Source organism: Coregonus lavaretus, assembly GCF_964263955.1.
Source record: "Coregonus lavaretus genome assembly, contig: HAP1_SCAFFOLD_1091, whole genome shotgun sequence".
NCBI lineage: Eukaryota > Metazoa > Chordata > Actinopteri > Salmoniformes > Salmonidae > Coregonus > Coregonus lavaretus.
Genome location: NW_028163470.1, coordinates 60,815 through 80,000, shown reverse-complemented (window position 1 = coordinate 80,000; position 19,186 = coordinate 60,815). Strand labels below are relative to the sequence as shown.

Sequence of the window (19,186 nt, the reverse complement as noted above, 5' to 3'; positions counted from 1 at the left end):
GAGAGAGAAAGAGAGAGAAGGAGTGAGAGAAAGGGAGAGCAGGAGTGAGAGAGAGAGAGAGAGAGAGAGAGAGAGAGAGAGAGAGAGAGAGAGAGAGAGAGAGAGAGAGAGAGAGAGAGAGAGAGAAGGAGAGAGAGAGGAGAGAGAGAGGGAGATAAAAGGAGAAGGAGATAGAAAGAGAGAGAAGGAGACCGAGAGAGAATGAGAGGAGAGGAAGAGAGAGAGAAAGAGAGGAGAGAGAGGAGAGAAAGAGGGAGAGAGAGAGAGAGAGAGAGGAGAGAGAGAGAGAGAGAAGGAGAGAGAGAGAGAAGGAGAGAGAGAGGAGAGAGAGGAGAGAGAGAGAAGGAGCGAGGGAGAGAGAGAGAGAGAAGGAGAGAGAGAGGAGAAGGAGAGAGAGAGAGGGAGAGAGAGAGAGAGAGAGAGAGAGAGAGAGAGAGAGAGAGAGAGAGAGAGAGAGAGAGAGAGAGAGAGAGAGAGAGAGAGAGAGAGAGAGAGAGCAGGAGAGACAGCAGGAGAGAGAGCGAGAGGAGAGAGGACAGAGAGAGAAGGAGAGAGAGAGAGAGAGGAGAGAGAGAGAGAGAAGGAGAGAGAGGAGAGAGAAAAAGAGAGAGCAAAGGAGAGAGAGAGGAGAGAGAAAAGAGAGAGAAGAGAGAGAGAGAAAAAAAAGAGAAAAAGAGAGCGAGAGGAGAGAGAGGGAGGGAGAGGAGAAGGAGAGAGAGAGAGAAGGAGAAAGAGAAGGAGAGAGAGAGAGAAGGAGAAAGAGAAGGAGAGAGAGAGAGAAAGAAGGAGAGCGAGAGGGAGCGAGAGAGAGAGAGAGAGGAGAGAGAGAGAGGAGAGAGAGACAGAAAGAGACAGAGGGGAGAGAGAGAGAGAGAGAGGAGAGAGAGAGACAGAAAGAGACAGAGGGGGAGAGAGGATCAGTTGTATGGTGTTCATGTGACTGAAGGTAAACAACAGACGGTCCTCACTAAAACGCAAATGGAGTGTGTGTGTGTGCGTGTGTTTTCAGTGGTATGGTCATGTGCTCAGAGTTCCCGCAGAGGCAGAGTTGTCATGCTCCCCTCACGAACCCTTCCTGCCTTACACAACCTCCACACAACCTCCCTTCAACCTTTACACATCCTCCACACAACCTCCCTTCAACTTTCCCCAGCCCAGTCTTCTATCCACTAACCCTAACTGTTCCTCCAGCTTCCCTACAGCTATAATCCTTTCAGCCCAGTCTTCTACCCACTAACCCTAACCCTTCCTCCAGCTTCCGAGTCTTTTTCTTTGGCTCCCAAACGGCTCTTCGTTCAGTAGTGCTTAAAATGTACCTAAAACCATGTAAAAATAGCTAATCTCTAATATAAAACCTACAGAGTTGCCTGCCATTGTCAGATTGTGACATTTTTACCAAATGATCAGATGAGTGAGTGGAATAAGCAAGCAGGAAGTAGATAGCAGAAGGTTTGGTGTGGTGATAGCAGAAGGTTTGGTGTGGTGATAGCAGAAGGTTTGGTGTGGTGATAGCAGAAGGTTTGGTGTGGTGATAGCAGAAGGTTTGGTGTGGTGATAGCAGAAGGTTTGGTGTGGTGATAGCAGAAGGTTTGGTGTGGTGATAGCAGAAGGTTTGGTGTGGTGATAGCAGAAGGTTTCCACCCCGTCGTTGCCCCAGCAGGTTGACAGCCTCTCTAGACTAAATGGAAATGCTTTTAATAATCACTTTGCTTCAGCTGGCCACCTGTTTCATGGATAATATCTGGAAATTAATCTCATCCCACTACAGGGAGCCCTTTCGAGTCTTCTTTGAAAGGCTCAAAAGATGGTACCGACGAAGATGGCGGCCTCGCGACTAGCTCTTAGGAAACTTTGTGGTATTTTGTTTTTTTTTATGTATTATTTTTTACATTATTAGCTCCGAAAATGTTTTGTATCATTACATACAGCCGGGAAAAACTATTGGATATCAGAGTGGCGGTAACTCACCAAAACTACCAGCATTACGACCAGGAATACGACTTTCCTGAAGCAGATCCTTTGTTTGCTCTCCTCAGGGTAATTGAACTGATTCCAGCGACTGACCCAAAACATCGCCGGCGGAGGAGAGGCACTCGGAGCGGCCTGCTGGTCCGACTTAGGAGATGCACACACCACCCACTGCTTCCAAGTATATTACTCGCTAATGTTCAGTCTTTGGATAACAAAGTTGACGAGCTCAGGGCAAGGATTTCTTTCCAGAGAGACATCAGGGCCTGTAACATACTTTGTTTCACGGAAACATGGCTCTCTCGGGATATTCTGTCGAAATCGGTCCAGCCAGATGGGTTCTCAGTTCATCGCACAGACAGAAATAAATCTCTCTCCGGGAAGCAGAAGGGCGGAGGTGTGTTTCATGATTAACGACTCATGGTGTAATTGTAGTAACATACAGGAACTCGAGTCCTTCTGTTCACCCGACCTAGAATATCTCACAATCAAATGCCGACCGTATTATCTCCCAAGATAATTGTCTTTGGTTATAGTCACGGCCGTGTATATCCGCCCTCAAGCCGATACCACGACGGCCCTCAAAGAACTTCACTGGACTTTATGCAAACTGGAAACCACATATCCTGAGGCTGCATTTATTGTAGCTGGGGATTGTAACAAAGCAAATTTGAGGACTAGGCTGCCGAAGTTCTATCAACATATCGACTGTTGTACTCGGGCTAAAATACTTGACCATCGCTATTCGAACTTCCGTGATGCTTATAAGGCCCTCCCCCGCCCTCCTTTCGGCAAATCTGACCACGACTCCATTTTGCTCCTCCCTTCCTATAGGCAGAAACTCAAACAGGAATTACCTGTGCTAAGGACTATTCAACACTGGTCTGACCAATCGGAATCCACGCTTCAAAATTGTATTGATCACGTGGACTGGGATATGTTCCGGGTAGCTTGCGAAAATAATTTAGACAAATACACTGAAACGGTGACTGAGTTTATCAGGAAGTGTATAGGAGATGTTGTGCCCACTGACTATTAAAACCTACCCTAACCAGAAACCGTGGGTTAGATGGCAGCATTCGCACAAAACTGAAAGCGCGAACCACCACATTTAACCATGGCAAGGTGACTGGGAATATGGCAGAATACAAACAGTGTAGTTATTCCCTCCGCAAGGCAATCAAACAGGCAAAACATCAGTATAGGGACAAAGTGGAGTCGTAATTCAACGGCTCAGACACGAGACGTATGTGGCAGGGTCTACAGACAATCACGGACTACAAAAGGAAAACCAGTCAGGTCGCCGACACCGACGTCTTCCTTCCGGACAAGCTAAACACCTTCTTCGCCCGCTTTGAGGAAAACACAGTGCCACCGACTCAGCCCACTACCAAGGACTGTGGGCTCTCCTTCTCCATGGCCGATGTGAGTAAGACATTTAAGCATGTTAACCCTCGCAAGGCTGCACGGCATCCCTAGCCGCATCCTCAGAGAATGCACAGACCAGCTGGCTGGAGTGTTTACGGACATATTCAATCTCTCCCTATCCCAGTCTGAACCCCGCCCTGTGCAACTGGGTCCTGGACTTCCTGACGGGCCGCCCCCAGGTGGTGAAGGTAGGAAACAACACCTCCACTTCGCTGATCCTCAACACTGGGGCTCCACAAGGGTGCGTGCTCAGCCCCCTCCTGTACTCCCTGTTCACCCATGACTGCGTGGCCAAGCACGCCTCCAACTCAATCATCAAGTTTGCAGACGACACAACAGTACTAGGCTTGATTACCAACAATGACGAGACAGCCTACAGGGAGGTGAGGTCTCTGGGAGTGTGGTGCCAGGAAAATAACCTCTCACTCAATGTCAACAAAACGAAGGAGCTGATCGTGGACTTCAGGAAGCTGTGTGGTCCTCTGTAGCTCAGCTGGTAGAGCACGGCGCTTGTAACGCCAAGGTAGTGGGTTCGATCCCCGGGACCACCCATACACAAAAATGTATGCACGCATGACTGTAAGTCGCTTTGGATAAAAGCGTCTGCTAAATGGCATATTATTATTATTATTATTATTATTATTATTATTATTATTATTATTATATTATTATAGGAAACAGCAGAGGGTGCACCCCCCTATCCACATCGTCGGGACCGCAGTGGAGAAGGTGGAAAGCTTCAAGTTCCTTGGTGTACACGTCACTGACAAACTGAAATGGTCCACCTATGCAGACAGTGTGGTGAAGAAGGTGCAACAGAGCCTCTACAACCTCAGGAGGCTGAAGAAATTTGGCTTGGCACCTAAAACCCTCAACAACTTTTACAGATGCACAATTGAGAGCATCCTGTCGGGCTGTATCACCGCCTGGTACGGCAACTGCACCGCCCGCAACCGCAGGGCTCTCCAGAGGGTGGTGCCATCTGCCAAACGCATTACGGGGGGCAAACTACCCGCCCTCCAGGACACCTACAGCACCCGATGTCACAGGAAGGCCAAAAAGATCATCAAGGACATCAACCACCCGAGCCACTGCCTGTTCACCCTGCTATCATCCAGAAGGCGAGGTCAGTACAGGTGCATCAAAGCTGGGACAGAGAGACTGAAAAACAGCTTCTATCTCAAGGCCATCAGACTGTTAAATAGCCATCACTAGCACATTAGAGGCTGCTGCTGCCTATTGAAATCACTGGCCACTTTAACATTTACATTTACATTTAAGTCATTTAGCAGACGCTCTTATCCAGAGCGACTTACAGTTAGCGCATACATTATTTTATCGAATACATATTTGTTTTATACTGGCCCCCCATGGGAAACGAACCCGCAACCCTGGCGTTGCAAACGCCATGCCCTATCAACTGCTCTACATCCCTGCCGGCCATTCCCTCCCCTACCCTGGACGACGCTGGGCCAATTGTGCGACGCCCATGAGTCTCCCGGTCGCGGCCGGCTGCGACAGAGCCTGGATTCGAACCAGGATCTCTAGTAGCACAGTTAGCACTGCGATGCAGTGCCTTAGACCACTGCGCTACTTTAAGAAATGGAACACTAGTCACTTTAATAATGTTTACATATCTTGCACTATTCATCTCATATGTATTTACTGTATTCTATAATATTCTACTGTATCTTAGTCAATGCCGCTCTGTCATTGCTCGTCCATATATGTATATATTCTTAATTCCATTCCTTTCTTAGATTTGTGTGTATTGGGTATATGTTGTGAAATTGTTAGATATTACTTGCTAGATATTACTGCACTGTCGGAGCTGGAAGCACAAGCATTTCGCTACACCCGCAATAACATCTGCTAAACACGTGAATGTGACCAATAACATGTGATTTGATTTAGTCACAACAGATTGTACAGAATGATGCACTTACAGACTCACACTTTATTTTCATTTCAACCATTTGATGTCTGATGTACTAAGTGCTTAGCTAAAGACTGATGAAAATAAAACCACAAGGGGCTGATTCACTTGATCCCTTCTTACTGCAGTACAGATTGATGTTAGTAAAACCACAAGGGGCTGATTCACTTGATCCCTTCTTACTGCAGCTCTCTGCCCCACTTGTTGCAGAACCACTGACCTATATATTTAACTTGACAGTTAATTCTGGTGTTATCCATAAAATCTGGAAAGCGAAAAGTCCTCCCCCTACATAAAGGAGATCCTTCTGACTTACACAACTACCGTCCATATTCCAAATTATCTTGCCTTTCCAAAGTTTTAGAATCCCTGAAAAAAAAAAATTTGGGGGGGGGGCCGTCTACCATAGCGCCCTTTGCTTTATCACAGGTGACAGTTTTAATACTCATCACTGCATCAGAAGGTTGGCTGGACCTCTCTAAAGTCCCATAGATCACTTCATTACTCCCTTTTTATTTACAAATCTCTGCTATACAAGCTTCCAACTTACCTAACTTCGCTGTTAATATATAAAAACATGAGATATCAAAACCGTTCACAGGGTTGGTTAACTCTTGAGGTTCCTCGGGTCTCCACCACTGTAATTTTAATGAACCAACCTACCTACACAATACATTAGAATTGGATGTTCTGGTGCCGCTCGGGCAATTGAAAACATTGAATGGGGACCTTCTTACTGAGGAATGTAACTTTTTTCCTGGAATATTTGTGTTGTATTTTAGTTTGTTTTACATTGTAGCTGATTTTGGTTTGATTTTGTCTTCTGAACTGAAGACCCTGGTCTCATATGAACTGTATATGCACGGTTCTCTTGGGAAAGACCCTGGTCTCATATGAACTGTATATGCAGGGTTCTCTTGGGAAAGACCCTGGTCTCATATGAACTGTATATGCAGGGTTCTCTTGGGAAAGACCCTGGTCTCATATGAACTGTATATGCAGGGTTCTCTTGGGAAAGACCCTGGTCTCATATGAACTGTATATGCAGGGTTCTCTTGGGAAAGACCCTGGTCTCATATGAACTGTATATGCAGGGTTCTCTTGGGAAAGACCCTGGTCTCATATGAACTGTATATGCAGGGTTCTCTTGGGAAAGACCCTGGTCTCATATGAACTGTATATGCAGGGTTCTCTTGGGAAAGACCCTGGTCTCATATGAACTGTATATGCAGGGTTCTCTTGGGAAAGACCCTGGTCTCATATGAACTGTATATGCAGGGTTCTCTTGGGAAAGACCCTGGTCTCATATGAACTGTATATGCAGGGTTCTCTTGGGAAAGACCCTGGTCTCATATGAACTGTATATGCAGGGTTCTCTTGGGAAAGACCCTGGTCTCATATGAACTGTATATGCAGGGTTCTCTTGGGAAAGACCCTGGTCTCATATGAACTGTATATGCAGGGTTCTCTTGGGAAAGACCCTGGTCTCATATGAACTGTATATGCAGGGTTCTCTTGGGAAAGACCCTGGTCTCATATGAACTGTATATGCAGGGTTCTCTTGGGAAAGACCCTGGTCTCATATGAACTGTATATGCAGGGTTCTCTTGGGAAAGACCCTGGTCTCATATGAACTGTATATGCAGGGTTCTCTTGGGAAAGACCCTGGTCTCATATGAACTGTATATGCAGGGTTCTCTTGGGAAAGACCCTGGTCTCATATGAACTGTATATGCAGGGTTCTCTTGGGAAAGACCCTGGTCTCATATGAACTGTATATGCAGGGTTCTCTTGGGAAAGAGACCCTGGTCTCATATGAACTGTATATGCAGGGTTCTCTTGGGAAAGACCCTGGTCTCATATGAACTGTATATGCAGGGTTCTCTTGGGAAAGACCCTGGTCTCATATGAACTGTATATGCAGGGTTCTCTTGGGAAAGACCCTGGTCTCATATGAACTGTATATGCAGGGTTCTCTTGGGAAAGACCCTGGTCTCATATGAACTGTATATGCAGGGTTCTCTTGGGAAAGACCCTGGTCTCATATGAACTGTATATGCAGGGTTCTCTTGGGAAAGACCCTGGTCTCATATGAACTGTATATGCAGGGTTCTCTTGGGAAAGAGACCCTGGTCTCCATGCTGACTCCCTGTTTAAATAAAGGAAGAAAAAAAACATTTGTATTTTTTTCATAGATGGCCTGCAAAAAGGAGGGGTGTTATGAGGAGGGAGGGGTGTTGGAGGGGTGTGTGGTGGGAGAGAGGGGTGTGTGGTGGGGAGGGAGGGAGGGAGGGAGGGAGGGAGGGGTGTGTGGTGGGGTGGGAGGGAGGGAGGGAGGGGTGTGTGGTGGGGTGGGAGGGAGGGAGGGAGGGAGGGAGGGAGGGAGGGAGGGAGGGGTGTGTGGTGGGGTGGGAGGGAGGGAGGGAGGGAGGGAGGGAGGGAGGGAGGGAGGGAGGGAGGGAGGGAGGGAGGGAGGGGTGTGTGGTGGGGTGGGAGGGAGGGAGGGAGGGAGGGAGGGAGGGAGGGAGGGAGGGAGGGAGGGGTGTGTGGTGGGGTGGGAGGGAGGGAGGGAGGGAGGGAGGGATGGAGGGAGGGAGGGCTCTGCAGCAGACAGCTGAGTCACCTGAGTGAGAGGAACGCAGCATTGACTTGTGTTAAACACATTTCACAATAATGTTTTCTGAAGAAAAAAAAGATATACGTCTTAACCATTCACTACAAATCACTTCTATAGTTCAGATGAAATCATGTGATGAACCAATAAAGACAGAAATGCAGAGAACAAGGTGAAGTCAGTTGTATTTAGATTGTTCATTATGGAGACACCTATTGGATAAATGTGAGAGAGAGAAAAAGGGCCTTGTGGGCGGGTTTTGAGTGATCATTGGACTGGAAATTTCACCTAGACCTGGCAACCCTGTCACACAGCCTGTTCTGACCACTCACTACCATACTAAGATATTACAGGGTTGGTTCTCATCATCTGAGTAGCCAGAGTGGAGGAGAACTAACTCAACATCTGATCAGGGTGTCTCTCACCATCTGGGCCATCAGAGTGGAGGAGAACTCTGAGTTCATAGCGTAGGGCAGGGCTGTCTGAGCTCTGGAACCATACGTCGTCTGGAAACGCTTCTTCACCTCTCCCAGGAAGCTGAACGCACGCGACCGCTCAAAGTCCTAACAGACAGACAGACAGACAGACAATTAACAGTCTAATAAGGATCTAATAAGATAACATATGGAATTGTTTTAAGAAGAACATACCATGCATTACTTAGCTATTTGATTTTGAATTTTAGGACCCCTTTAGGTATATATATATTTATTTTTTATAAAACATTGAATTTGGCCTTACTGCTATTAGCCCATAGAAATATATTGAATAACACATTCATACATGGAAAAAAAAGTTTTAAAAAAAAGCTAGTTGAGAGAATGCCAAGAGCGTGCAAAGCTGTCATCAAGGCAAAGGGTGGCTATTTGGAAGAATCTCAAATATAAAATATATGTTGATTTGGTTAACACTTTTTTGGTTACTACATGATTCCATATGTGTTATTTCATAGTTTTGATGTCTTCACTATTATTCTACAATGTAGACAATAGTCAAAATAAAGAACAAACCCTTGAATGAGTAGATGTCCAAACTTTTGACTGGTACTGTATATATATACAAAAACATATGGGGGATTGGAAATGATGCAGACAATTACATTGATGGAAGCTACAATCTATCTGCAATATTAAAGCTGATCTACCCCCCCCCCCCCCACCCCCAAAAAAAAGGACTCAACCCTGACCCTAACCCTCTGTAAAGGACTCAACTCAACCCTATCATGCTAATTATATTTTTGCGGGTGCTCGGACATCGACTCTAGGGGGTTAACACAGTTGTCAAATAAATGCCACCAATATAGAATGGCAAGTTACTCAGATACATTTATCTTTGTACACCAAAGAACACTACATACTCTCTCTCACACACACATTAAAACTACAGCCTGTATACTCACATCATCGGTGATACAGAGGTATATGATTCTGTCATGGCAGATGTAGTGGAAGAGATAGCTGAAGGAGAAGACAGATACTCAGGCAGATCTTCACCAACATACATACAGTACAAATAGAACAGGAAAGTCCAACTCCAGGCAGATATGTGTGTTAACTCTACATTATTTGGTCATTTAGCAACAAATAGTAGACGCTCTTATCCAGAGCGACTTACAGGAGCAATTAGGGTTAAGTGCCTTGCTCAAGGACACGTCGACAGGTTTTTTACCTAGTCGGCTCGGGGATTAGAACCAGCGACCTTTCGGTTACTGGCACAATGCTCTTAACCACTAAGCTTCCTGCCGCCCTACCTACCTGCCATGGCTGTAGGTGAGCTTGTTGTTCTCGGATGGTATCTTAGCCAGGATCTGTTCTGTCACCTCCAGGAAATTACCGCCACACCACGCATGCTTTGCCAGGATGGTGCTGCCGCGGGCAACCACTGCAAACAGGATCACCATGGTTGTGGACAGGGTCAGCGGCGGTCAGCTGGTCAGGGATTCACTGAGAGAGATGGAGGGATGGGTGGAGGGAGGAGAAAGGATATGAGGAGGGAGAGCGATAGAGAGAGATGGTGGGTTAACACATTTTCACCACTAAGCTAGTGGCAAGGTAGGCAACGAATAGTAGCCATGTCAACAACAACACTGTTGAGATCAACAACATTGACATGTAGCTAACATTAACGTTACTAGCTAACGTTAGCTAACTAACTAACCCAATCCAATGAACTAGCTATCCGTTTGCCTGCCTGGCGAACATCGGGTAACATGAGTAAGAGATTCACCACCGTAGCTAACTTTACCATTATCACTTTCGTTTCGAATAAAACGAAAGTAGCTAGCTAAGTAGGTTGATGGATGGTTTGGATAATTTAAAACAATGACGTTAACAGAGACTGTCGTATGCATCCTGGGTACCTAAGGTTCCGATCATCATGGTACATCATCGTTAGCAATAATACGACCATATAAGTGGTTTTTGTTAGCAGTAATAAACAATAAAACATAATTATGCATACCTGCGATGCTCGGCAGTCTTCAAAACGATGTGTTTTCAACATTAAAACAACTGTTTCGATAATCCTCGACTGACTTCTGCTTTCCAGACCCTTCTTCAGAAGATTTCTCTGGTTCCATCTGGGAAATGTGGTTCTTTGACTAGGAACTACTGCTTATGATGAATATGCATGCGAAATATTTGAACTACACTTCTTGGTGTTCAACTACTTCCTTGTTGTGTTTGACAAACGTCACATGATTTCATGTATGTCACATTTACGCGACGAAACAGGAAACGTTGCAGTCGAGAGTGTTTTTTAAAGCATGGCGGGGGTAGATGGAGAAAAGAAACCGGTATTGGAGATGGTAAGTTTTCCTAACTACTTTAGCTAACAGGGCACGGAAATGTGCTTCTGAATATTTGTCTGAAATTGTTCTCATGTGGTGCCATAGTTCGGCAAAGGCAGCCTCATCGTATAATGGCAGGCTGAGCTTTCCACCCCTCGTGTGGAAGAAGAGTACTACAGATGTAAACCTTACAGTGAAATGCTTACTTACAAGACCTAACCAACAATGCAGTTTTAAGAAAGAATAGTAGCTATGAAATAAAAGTAACAAATAATTCAAGAGCAGCAGTAAAAATAACTATAGCGAGGCTATATACAGGGGGTACAGGTACCGAGTCACTGGTCGTGATTTGACTAAAGTAGCGTTATGTCAGACCAGGCACTGTTAACTCAAATACTCAATGTGCATAATGATTTTAATGCAGCCTAATCCAAGCTGTGTCGCCAGTTATCTAGGGATTGTTTTGACAATTCGCCAATTTAACCGGCACCGAGGTTGCCTGTACAACAACCTGTAATTTAGATAACAGTCCACTGGGGGCAGTGTTGCATTATATTTCGTTTATTCAAAGGCCATAACGTTTACATTTACATCATTTAGCAGACGCTCTTATCCAGAGCGACTTACAAATTGGTTCATTCACCTTATGATAGCAAGTGGGACAACCACTTTTTTTCTTCTTTTTTTCATGGGGGGGTGGGGGAAGCGGGGGGGGGGGGTTGAAGGATGACTTTATACTATACCAGGTATTCCATAACGTGTGTGTGTGTTCGGTCCGGACACCGTCCGTGCAGGCTAATGAAGGCTGTGTGTCTCCAGGTGCAGGCTGATGGAGCGGATGACGGCTGTGTGGTTGTATTGAGGTTGTGTTGAGGTTGTGTGGCACAGGTATGGCACAGGTCCTAATCCAGGCACTTCATCTCCCATCTCCCGTCTGTCAACTCGCTGTTGGCTGGGCTCCCTGCCTGTGCCATTAAACCCCTACAACTCATCCAGAATGCCGCAGCCCGTCTGGTGTTCAACCTTCCCAAGTTCTCTCACGTCACCCCGCTCCTCCGCACACTCCACTGGCTTCCAGTTGAAGCTCGCATCTGCTACAAGACCATGGTGCTTGCCTACGGAGCTGTGAGGGGAACGGCACCTCCGTACCTTCAGTCTCTGATCAGTCCCTACACCCAAACGAGGGCATTGCGTTCATCCACCTCTGGCCTGCTGGCCCCCCTTCCTCTGCGGAAGCATAGTTCCCGCTCAGCCCAGTCAAAACTGTTCGCTGCTCTGGCACCCCAATGGTGGAACAAGCTCCCTCACGACGCCAGGACAGCGGAGTCACTCACCACCTTCCGGAGACATTTGAAACCCCACCTCTTTAAGGAACACCTGGGATAGGATAAAGTAATCCTTTGAGGTTGTGTGTCTGTGTCTCCAGGTGCAGGCTGATGGAGCGGATGAGGGTTGTGTTGAGGTTGTGTGTCTGTGTCTCCAGGTGCAGGCTGATGGAGCGGATGAGGGTTGTGTTGAGGTTGTGTGTCTGTGTCTCCAGGTGCAGGCTGATGGAGCGGATGAGGGTTGTGTTGAGGTTGTGTGTCTGTGTCTCCAGGTGCAGGCTGATGGAGCGGATGAGGGTTGTGTTGAGGTTGTGTGTCTGTGTCTCCAGGTGCAGGCTGATGGAGCGGATGAGGGCTGTGAGGTTGTGTTGAGGTTTTGTGTCTGTGTCTCCAGGTGCAGGCTGATGGCGCAGACGAGGGCTGTGTGACGTTTGTTCTACATGAGGAGGATCACACTCTGGGGAACTCTCTACGCTACATGGTCATGAAGAGGTTAGTCCCTGACCTCTAACCTTAACCTCTGACCCCTAACCCCAACCTCTGACCCCTAACCCCAACCTTCTATGCTATATGGCGTGTGTTCCTCTGCTCAGGCGTTGATAGGTATTTTACCTCTCAGTTAACAACATCATATGTTATAGCAGTCTGGTACCAGACGGCACAGTCGATGACGTGGCAATCAACCATTGGTTGATGCAGGCAATGTCTGAGCAGGGGAACACGACCAAGGTCATGAAGAGGTTAGTACCTGACCTCTAACCCTAACTTCTAACCCTTACCCTAACCTCTGACCCCTAACCCCAACTCCCTCCGCTACATGGTCAGGTTAGTTCCTGATACAGGGCCATAATCCACCCCTAGCCCCTACTCCCTCCGCTACATGGTCAGGTTAGTTCCTGATACAGGGCCATAATCCACCCCTAGCCCCAACTCCCTCCGCTACATGGTCAGGTTAGTTCCTGATCATCCTTTGATACAGGGCCATAATCCACCCCTAGCCCCAACTCCCTCCGCTACATGGTCAGGTTAGTTCCTGATACAGGGCCATAATCCACCCCTAGCCCCTACTCCCTCCGCTACATGGTCAGGTTAGTTCCTGATACAGGGCCATAATCCACCCCTAGCCCCAACTCCCTCCGCTACATGGTCAGGTTAGTTCCTGATACAGGGCCATAATCCACCCCTAGCCCCAACTCCCTCCGCTACATGGTCAGGTTAGTTCCTGATCATCCTTTGATACAGGGCCATAATCCACCCCTAGCCCCAACTCCCTCCGCTACATGGTCAGGTTAGTTCCTGATCATCCTTTGATACAGGGCCATAATCCACCCCTAGCCCCAACTCCCTCCGCTACATGGTCAGGTTAGTTCCTGATACAGGGCCATAATCCACCCCTAGCCCCTACTCCCTCCGCTACATGGTCAGGTTAGTTCCTGATCATCCTTTGATACAGGGCCATAATCCACCCCTAGCCCCAACTCCCTCCGCTACATGGTCAGGTTAGTTCCTGATCATCCTTTGATACAGGGCCATAATCCACCCCTAGCCCCAACTCCACAGGCACTACTGAGATCTGAGAGGATGTGATAGCTGTTGTCAATACGTCTGTAGCTCCACCTTGCCTTTAGGTGGGCTTGGTTGAACTTTCATTATATTGCTGACTCCTATCTAATTACTCACCATTGTGATATGTCTTAATGTACGATGTGTAATCATCAGTATCATTTCTGATGTGTGTTTAGCCTGGATGTGGACTTCTGTGGCTACAGCATCACCCACCCCTCTGAGAGCAAGATCAACTTCCGCATCCAGACACGAGGTACGTAGGACACACCTCTTCTCTTCTCCTCCACTCACTCTACCCTGTGTGTGTGTGTGTGTTTGTAATGTTGACAGCAGCTACTCACTGACATTCCTGAATAGAAATCACCAGACTCCAATCAGCATGTGTACTCTCGGTCTACACACTGGAGTAAACAAAACATGTCATTCTATTGGTTAGTTGTTTTACCTCAGTGGGATGTCCTGTGAAGTGGTCAGTTGTTTTACCTCAGTGGGATGTCCTGTGAAGTGGTCAGTTGTTTTACCTCAGTGGGATGTCCTGTGAAGTGGTCAGTTGTTTTACCTCAGTGGGATGTCCTGTGAAGTGGTCATCCTTCCTTATGGCTCCGTAACCACTGACTAGCCTCTATGTTAAGAGGTGGTGTGTGTCGGCTGACAAGCCCCGGATAATGTTTTTCTTGCCTAAAACGTTTGTCTGTGTCTGTGTCTGTCTGTGTCTGTGTCTGTGTCTGTGTCTGTGTCTGTGTCTGTGTCTGGTCCAGGTGGAGTTCCAGCAGTGGAGCCTTTGAGAAGAGGACTGAATGATCTCACTGACGTCTGTCAACACGTCCTCAACACCTTCCAGGTACCCTACATACTACACACTATACACTACTTAGTCTGTCAACACGTCCTCAACACCTTCCAGGTACCCTACATACTACACACTATACACTACTTAGTCTGTCAACACGTCCTCAACACCTTCCAGGTACCCTACATACTACACACTATACACTACTTAGTCTGTCAACACGTCCTCAACACCTTCCAGGTACCCTACATACTACACACTATACACTACTTAGTCTGTCAACACGTCCTCAACACCTTCCAGGTACTCTACATACTACGAAAGCAAGATGGAAGCAGGGGATCTTTTTTCTTTCCACAACTGTAAAGTTTTCTCTCTTTTCTGTCTCTCGTTGAAGTTCACCAAAACAATGTTTGATATTTGACACTAGTGCAGTGGGAACCATGTCTGTAATAACACTAGTGCAGTGGGAACCATGTCTGTAATAACACTAGTGCAGTGGGAACAATGTCTGTAATAACATTAGTGCAGTGGGAACCATGTCTGTAATAACACTAGTGCAGTGGGAACCATGTCTGGAATAACACTAGTGCAGTGGGAACCATGTCTGTAATAACACTAGTGCAGTGGGAACCATGTCTGTAATAACACTAGTGCAGTGGGAACCATGTCTGTAATAACACTAGTGCAGTGGGAACCATGTCTGTAATAACACTAGTGCAGTGGGAACCATGTCTGGAATAACACTAGTGCAGTGGGAACCATGTCTGTAATAACATTAGTGCAGTGGGAACCATGTCTGTAATAACATTAGTGCAGTGGGAACCATGTCTGTAATAACACTAGTGCAGTGGGAACCATGTCTGTAATAACACTAGTGCAGTGGGAACCATGTCTGTAATAACACTAGTGCAGTGGGAACCATGTCTGTAATAACACTAGTGCAGTGGGAACCATGTCTGTAATAACACTAGTGCAGTGGGAACCATGTCTGTAATAACACTAGTGCAGTGGGAACCATGTCTGTAATAACACTAGTGCAGTGGGAACCATGTCTGGAATAACACTAGTGCAGTGGGAACCATGTCTGGAATAACACTAGTGCAGTGGGAACCATGTCTGTAATAACATTAGTGCAGTGGGAACCATGTCTGTAATAACACTAGTGCAGTGGGAACCATGTCTGTAATAACATTAGTGCAGTGGGAACCATGTCTGTAATAACACTAGTGGGAACCATGTCTGTAATAACACTAGTGCAGTGGGAACCATGTCTGTAATAACACTAGTGCAGTGGGAACCATGTCTGTAATAACACTAGTGCAGTGGGAACCATGTCTGGAATAACACTAGTGCAGTAGGAACCATGTCTGGAATAACACTAGTGGGAACCATGTCTGTAATAACACTAGTGGGAACCATGTCTGTAATAACACTAGTGCAGTGGGAACCATGTCTGTAATAACACTAGTGGGAACCATGTCTGTAATAACACTAGTGGGAACCATGTCTGTAATAACACTAGTGCAGTGGGAACCATGTCTGGAATAACACTAGTGCAGTGGGAACCATGTCTGGAATAACACTAGTGCAGTGGGAACCATGTCTGGAATAACACTAGTGCAGTGGGAACCATGTCTGGAATAACACTAGTGCAGTGGGAACCATGTCTGGAATAACACTAGTGCAGTGGGAACCATGTCTGTAATAACACTAGTGCAGTGGGAACCATGTCTGTAATAACACTAGTGCAGTGGGAACCATGTCTGTAATAACACTAGTGCAGTGGGAACCATGTCTGTAATAACACTAGTGCAGTGGGAACCATGTCTGTAATAACACTAGTGCAGTGGGAACCATGTCTGTAATAACACTAGTGCAGTGGGAACCATGTCTGGAATAACACTAGTGCAGTGGGAACCATGTCTGTAATAACATTAGTGCAGTGGGAACCATGTCTGTAATAACACTAGTGCAGTGGGAACCATGTCTGTAATAACATTAGTGCAGTAGGAACCATGTCTGGAATAACACTAGTGCAGTGGGAACCATGTCTGTAATAACACTAGTGCAGTGGGAACCATGTCTGTAATAACACTAGTGCAGTGGGAACCATGTCTGTAATAACACTAGTGCATTGGGAACCATGTCTGTAATAACACTAGTGCATTGGGAACCATGTCTGTAATAACATTAGTGCAGTGGGAACCATGTCTGTAATAACACTAGTGCAGTGGGAACCATGTCTGTAATAACACTAGTGCAGTGGGAACCATGTCTGTAATAACACTAGTGCAGTGGGAACCATGTCTGTAATAACACTAGTGCAGTGGGAACCATGTCTGTAATAACACTAGTGCAGTGGGAACCATGTCTGGAATAACACTAGTGCAGTGGGAACCATGTCTGTAATAACACTAGTGCAGTGGGAACCATGTCTGTAATAACACTAGTGCAGTAGGAACCATGTCTGTAATAACATTAGTGCAGTGGGAACCATGTCTGTAATAACACTAGTGGGAACCATGTCTGTAATAACACTAGTGCAGTGGGAACCATGTCTGTAATAACACTAGTGCAGTGGGAACCATGTCTGTAATAACACTAGTGCAGTGGGAACCATGTCTGTAATAACACTAGTGCAGTGGGAACCATGTCTGTAATAACACTAGTGCAGTGGGAACCATGTCTGTAATAACACTAGTGCAGTGGGAACCATGTCTGTAATAACACTAGTGCAGTGGGAACCATGTCTGGAATAACACTAGTGCAGTGGGAACCATGTCTGGAATAACACTAGTGGGAACCATGTCTGTAATAACACTAGTGCAGTGGGAACCATGTCTGGAATAACACTAGTGCAGTGGGAACCATGTCTGTAATAACATTAGTGCAGTGGGAACCATGTCTGGAATAACACTAGTGCAGTGGGAACCATGTCTGGAATAACACTAGTGCAGTGGGAACCATGTCTGTAATAACATTAGTGCAGTGGGAACCATGTCTGGAATAACACTAGTGCAGTGGGAACCATGTCTGGAATAACACTAGTGCAGTGGGAACCATGTCTGTAATAACATTAGTGCAGTGGGAACCATGTCTGTAATAACACTAGTGCAGTGGGAACCATGTCTGGAATAACACTAGTGCAGTGGGAACCATGTCTGGAATAACACTAGTGCAGTGGGAACCATGTCTGGAATAACACTAGTGCAGTGGGAACCATGTCTGGAATAACACTAGTGCAGTGGGAACCATGTCTGTAATAACACTAGTGCAGTGGGATCCATGTCTGTAATAACATTAGTGGGAACCATGTCTGTAATAACACTAGTGCAGTGGGAACCATGTCTGTAATAACACTAGTGCAGTGGGAACCATGTCTGTAATAACACTAGTGCAGTGGGAACTGTTAGATGCTATTTACAGTTGTTTTTTATTAGATCTCTGCTGGTAAACTGATAGATGTACCCCAGTATCTGCTGTGTTATTGGGTTAACGTGTGTGTGTGTGTGTGTGTGTGTGTGTGTGTGTGTGTGTGTGTGTAGAGGCGGGTGAGTGAGTTCAGATCACAGCAGGAGGACGCCATGGAGTGAGGAGCCAACAGGACATGAAACACACGTCTCTGTCTTTTGATCCTAATGCTGTACATTGTTGATAGTTAAGCCAGAAATATGATTTTTCCCCCCCAATGAACCAATATCATGTTGTATTATTATTGGACGAGTGTTTGTTGGTCTAAACTTTAGTAAAGTGTTTTATAAGAGAATTGACTTGTTTGTCGTGACTGGTGTGATGTATAATTGCATTAATCTGATGCGTCGCCAAGAGCACCCTATTCCTTATACGGTGGCTTGCCAAAGTATTCACCCCCCTTGGCATTTTTTCTATTTTGTTGCCTTTCAACCTGGAATTTAAATTGATTTTTTTGGGGGTTTGTATCATTTGATTTCCACAACATGTCTACCACTTTGAAGATGCAAAATATTTTTTGGGTGAAACAAACAAGAAATAAGAAAAAAAACAGAACTTGAGCGTGCATAACTATTCACCCCCCCCAAAGTCAATACTTTGTAGAGCCACCTTTTGCAGCAATTACAGCTGCAAGTCTCTTGGGGTATGTCTCTATAAGCTTGGCACATCTAGCCACTGGGATTTTTGCCCATTCTTCAAGGCAAAACTGCTCCAGCTCCTTCAAGTTGGATGGGTTCCGCTGGTGTACAGCAATCTTTAAGTCATACCACAGATTCTAAATTGGATTGAGGTCTGGGCATTGACTAGGCCATTCCAAGATATTTAAATGTTTCCCCTTAAACCAATCGAGTGTTGCTTTAGCAGTATGCTTAGGGTCATTGTCCTGCTGGAAGGTGAACCTCCGTCCCAGTCTCAAATCTCTGGAAGACTGAAACAGGTTTCCCTCAAGAATTTCCCTGTATTTAGCGCCATCCATCATTCCTTCAATTCTGACCAGTTTCCCAGTCCCTGCCGATGGAAAAACATCCCCACAGCATGACGTTGCCACCACCATGCTTCACTGTGGGGATGGTGTTCTCGGGGTGATGAGAGGTGTTGGGTTTGCGCCAGACATAGCGTTTTCTTGATGGCCAAAAAGCTCAATTTTAGTCTCATCTGACCAGAGTACCTTCTTCCATATGTTTGGGGAGTCTCCCACATGCCTTTTGGTGAACACCAAACGTGTTTACTTATTTGTTTCTTTAAGCAATGGCTTTTTTCTGGCCACTCTTCCATAAAGCCCAGCTCTGTGGAGTGT

The 19,186-nt window shown here is 46.1% G+C and overlaps 2 protein-coding genes across 2 annotated transcripts in view; one reads left to right on the top strand and one right to left on the bottom strand.

The window, feature by feature from the left end:
- The window catches only part of sybl1 (synaptobrevin-like 1), a 14,340-nt gene extending 3,824 nt beyond the window's left edge, over positions 1-10,516 (bottom strand). The window contains exons 1-4 of the mRNA XM_084192971.1: positions 10,407-10,516; positions 9,701-9,889; positions 9,346-9,403; positions 8,372-8,509 (exon numbers count right to left, since the gene is read on the bottom strand). Coding sequence (XP_084049097.1) covers positions 8,372-8,509; positions 9,346-9,403; positions 9,701-9,846 — 342 coding nt within the window. The 5' untranslated portion in view covers positions 9,847-9,889; positions 10,407-10,516. The remainder of the gene's footprint in view (positions 1-8,371; positions 8,510-9,345; positions 9,404-9,700; positions 9,890-10,406) is intronic.
- Positions 10,517-10,666: 150 nt separating this feature from the next.
- Positions 10,667-18,184, top strand: polr1d (RNA polymerase I and III subunit D). Its single transcript, XM_084192972.1, has 5 exons — positions 10,667-10,752; positions 12,454-12,551; positions 13,802-13,878; positions 14,384-14,466; positions 17,964-18,184. Exons 1-5 carry the CDS (start codon positions 10,711-10,713, stop codon positions 18,009-18,011), a joined length of 348 nt encoding a protein of 115 aa, XP_084049098.1. The 5' UTR covers positions 10,667-10,710; the 3' UTR covers positions 18,012-18,184.
- Positions 18,185-19,186: the final 1,002 nt, after the last annotated feature.

Coding starts and splice junctions, on each gene's coding strand:
- polr1d (XM_084192972.1), top strand. CDS start 10,711: ATGGCGGGGGTAGATGGAGAAAAGAAACCGGTATTGGAGATG. Junction 10,753..12,453: donor AGAAACCGGTATTGGAGATG/GTAAGTTTTCCT, acceptor CTGTGTCTCCAG/GTGCAGGCTGATGGCGCAGA. Junction 14,467..17,963: donor ACGTCCTCAACACCTTCCAG/GTACCCTACATA, acceptor GTGTGTGTGTAG/AGGCGGGTGAGTGAGTTCAG.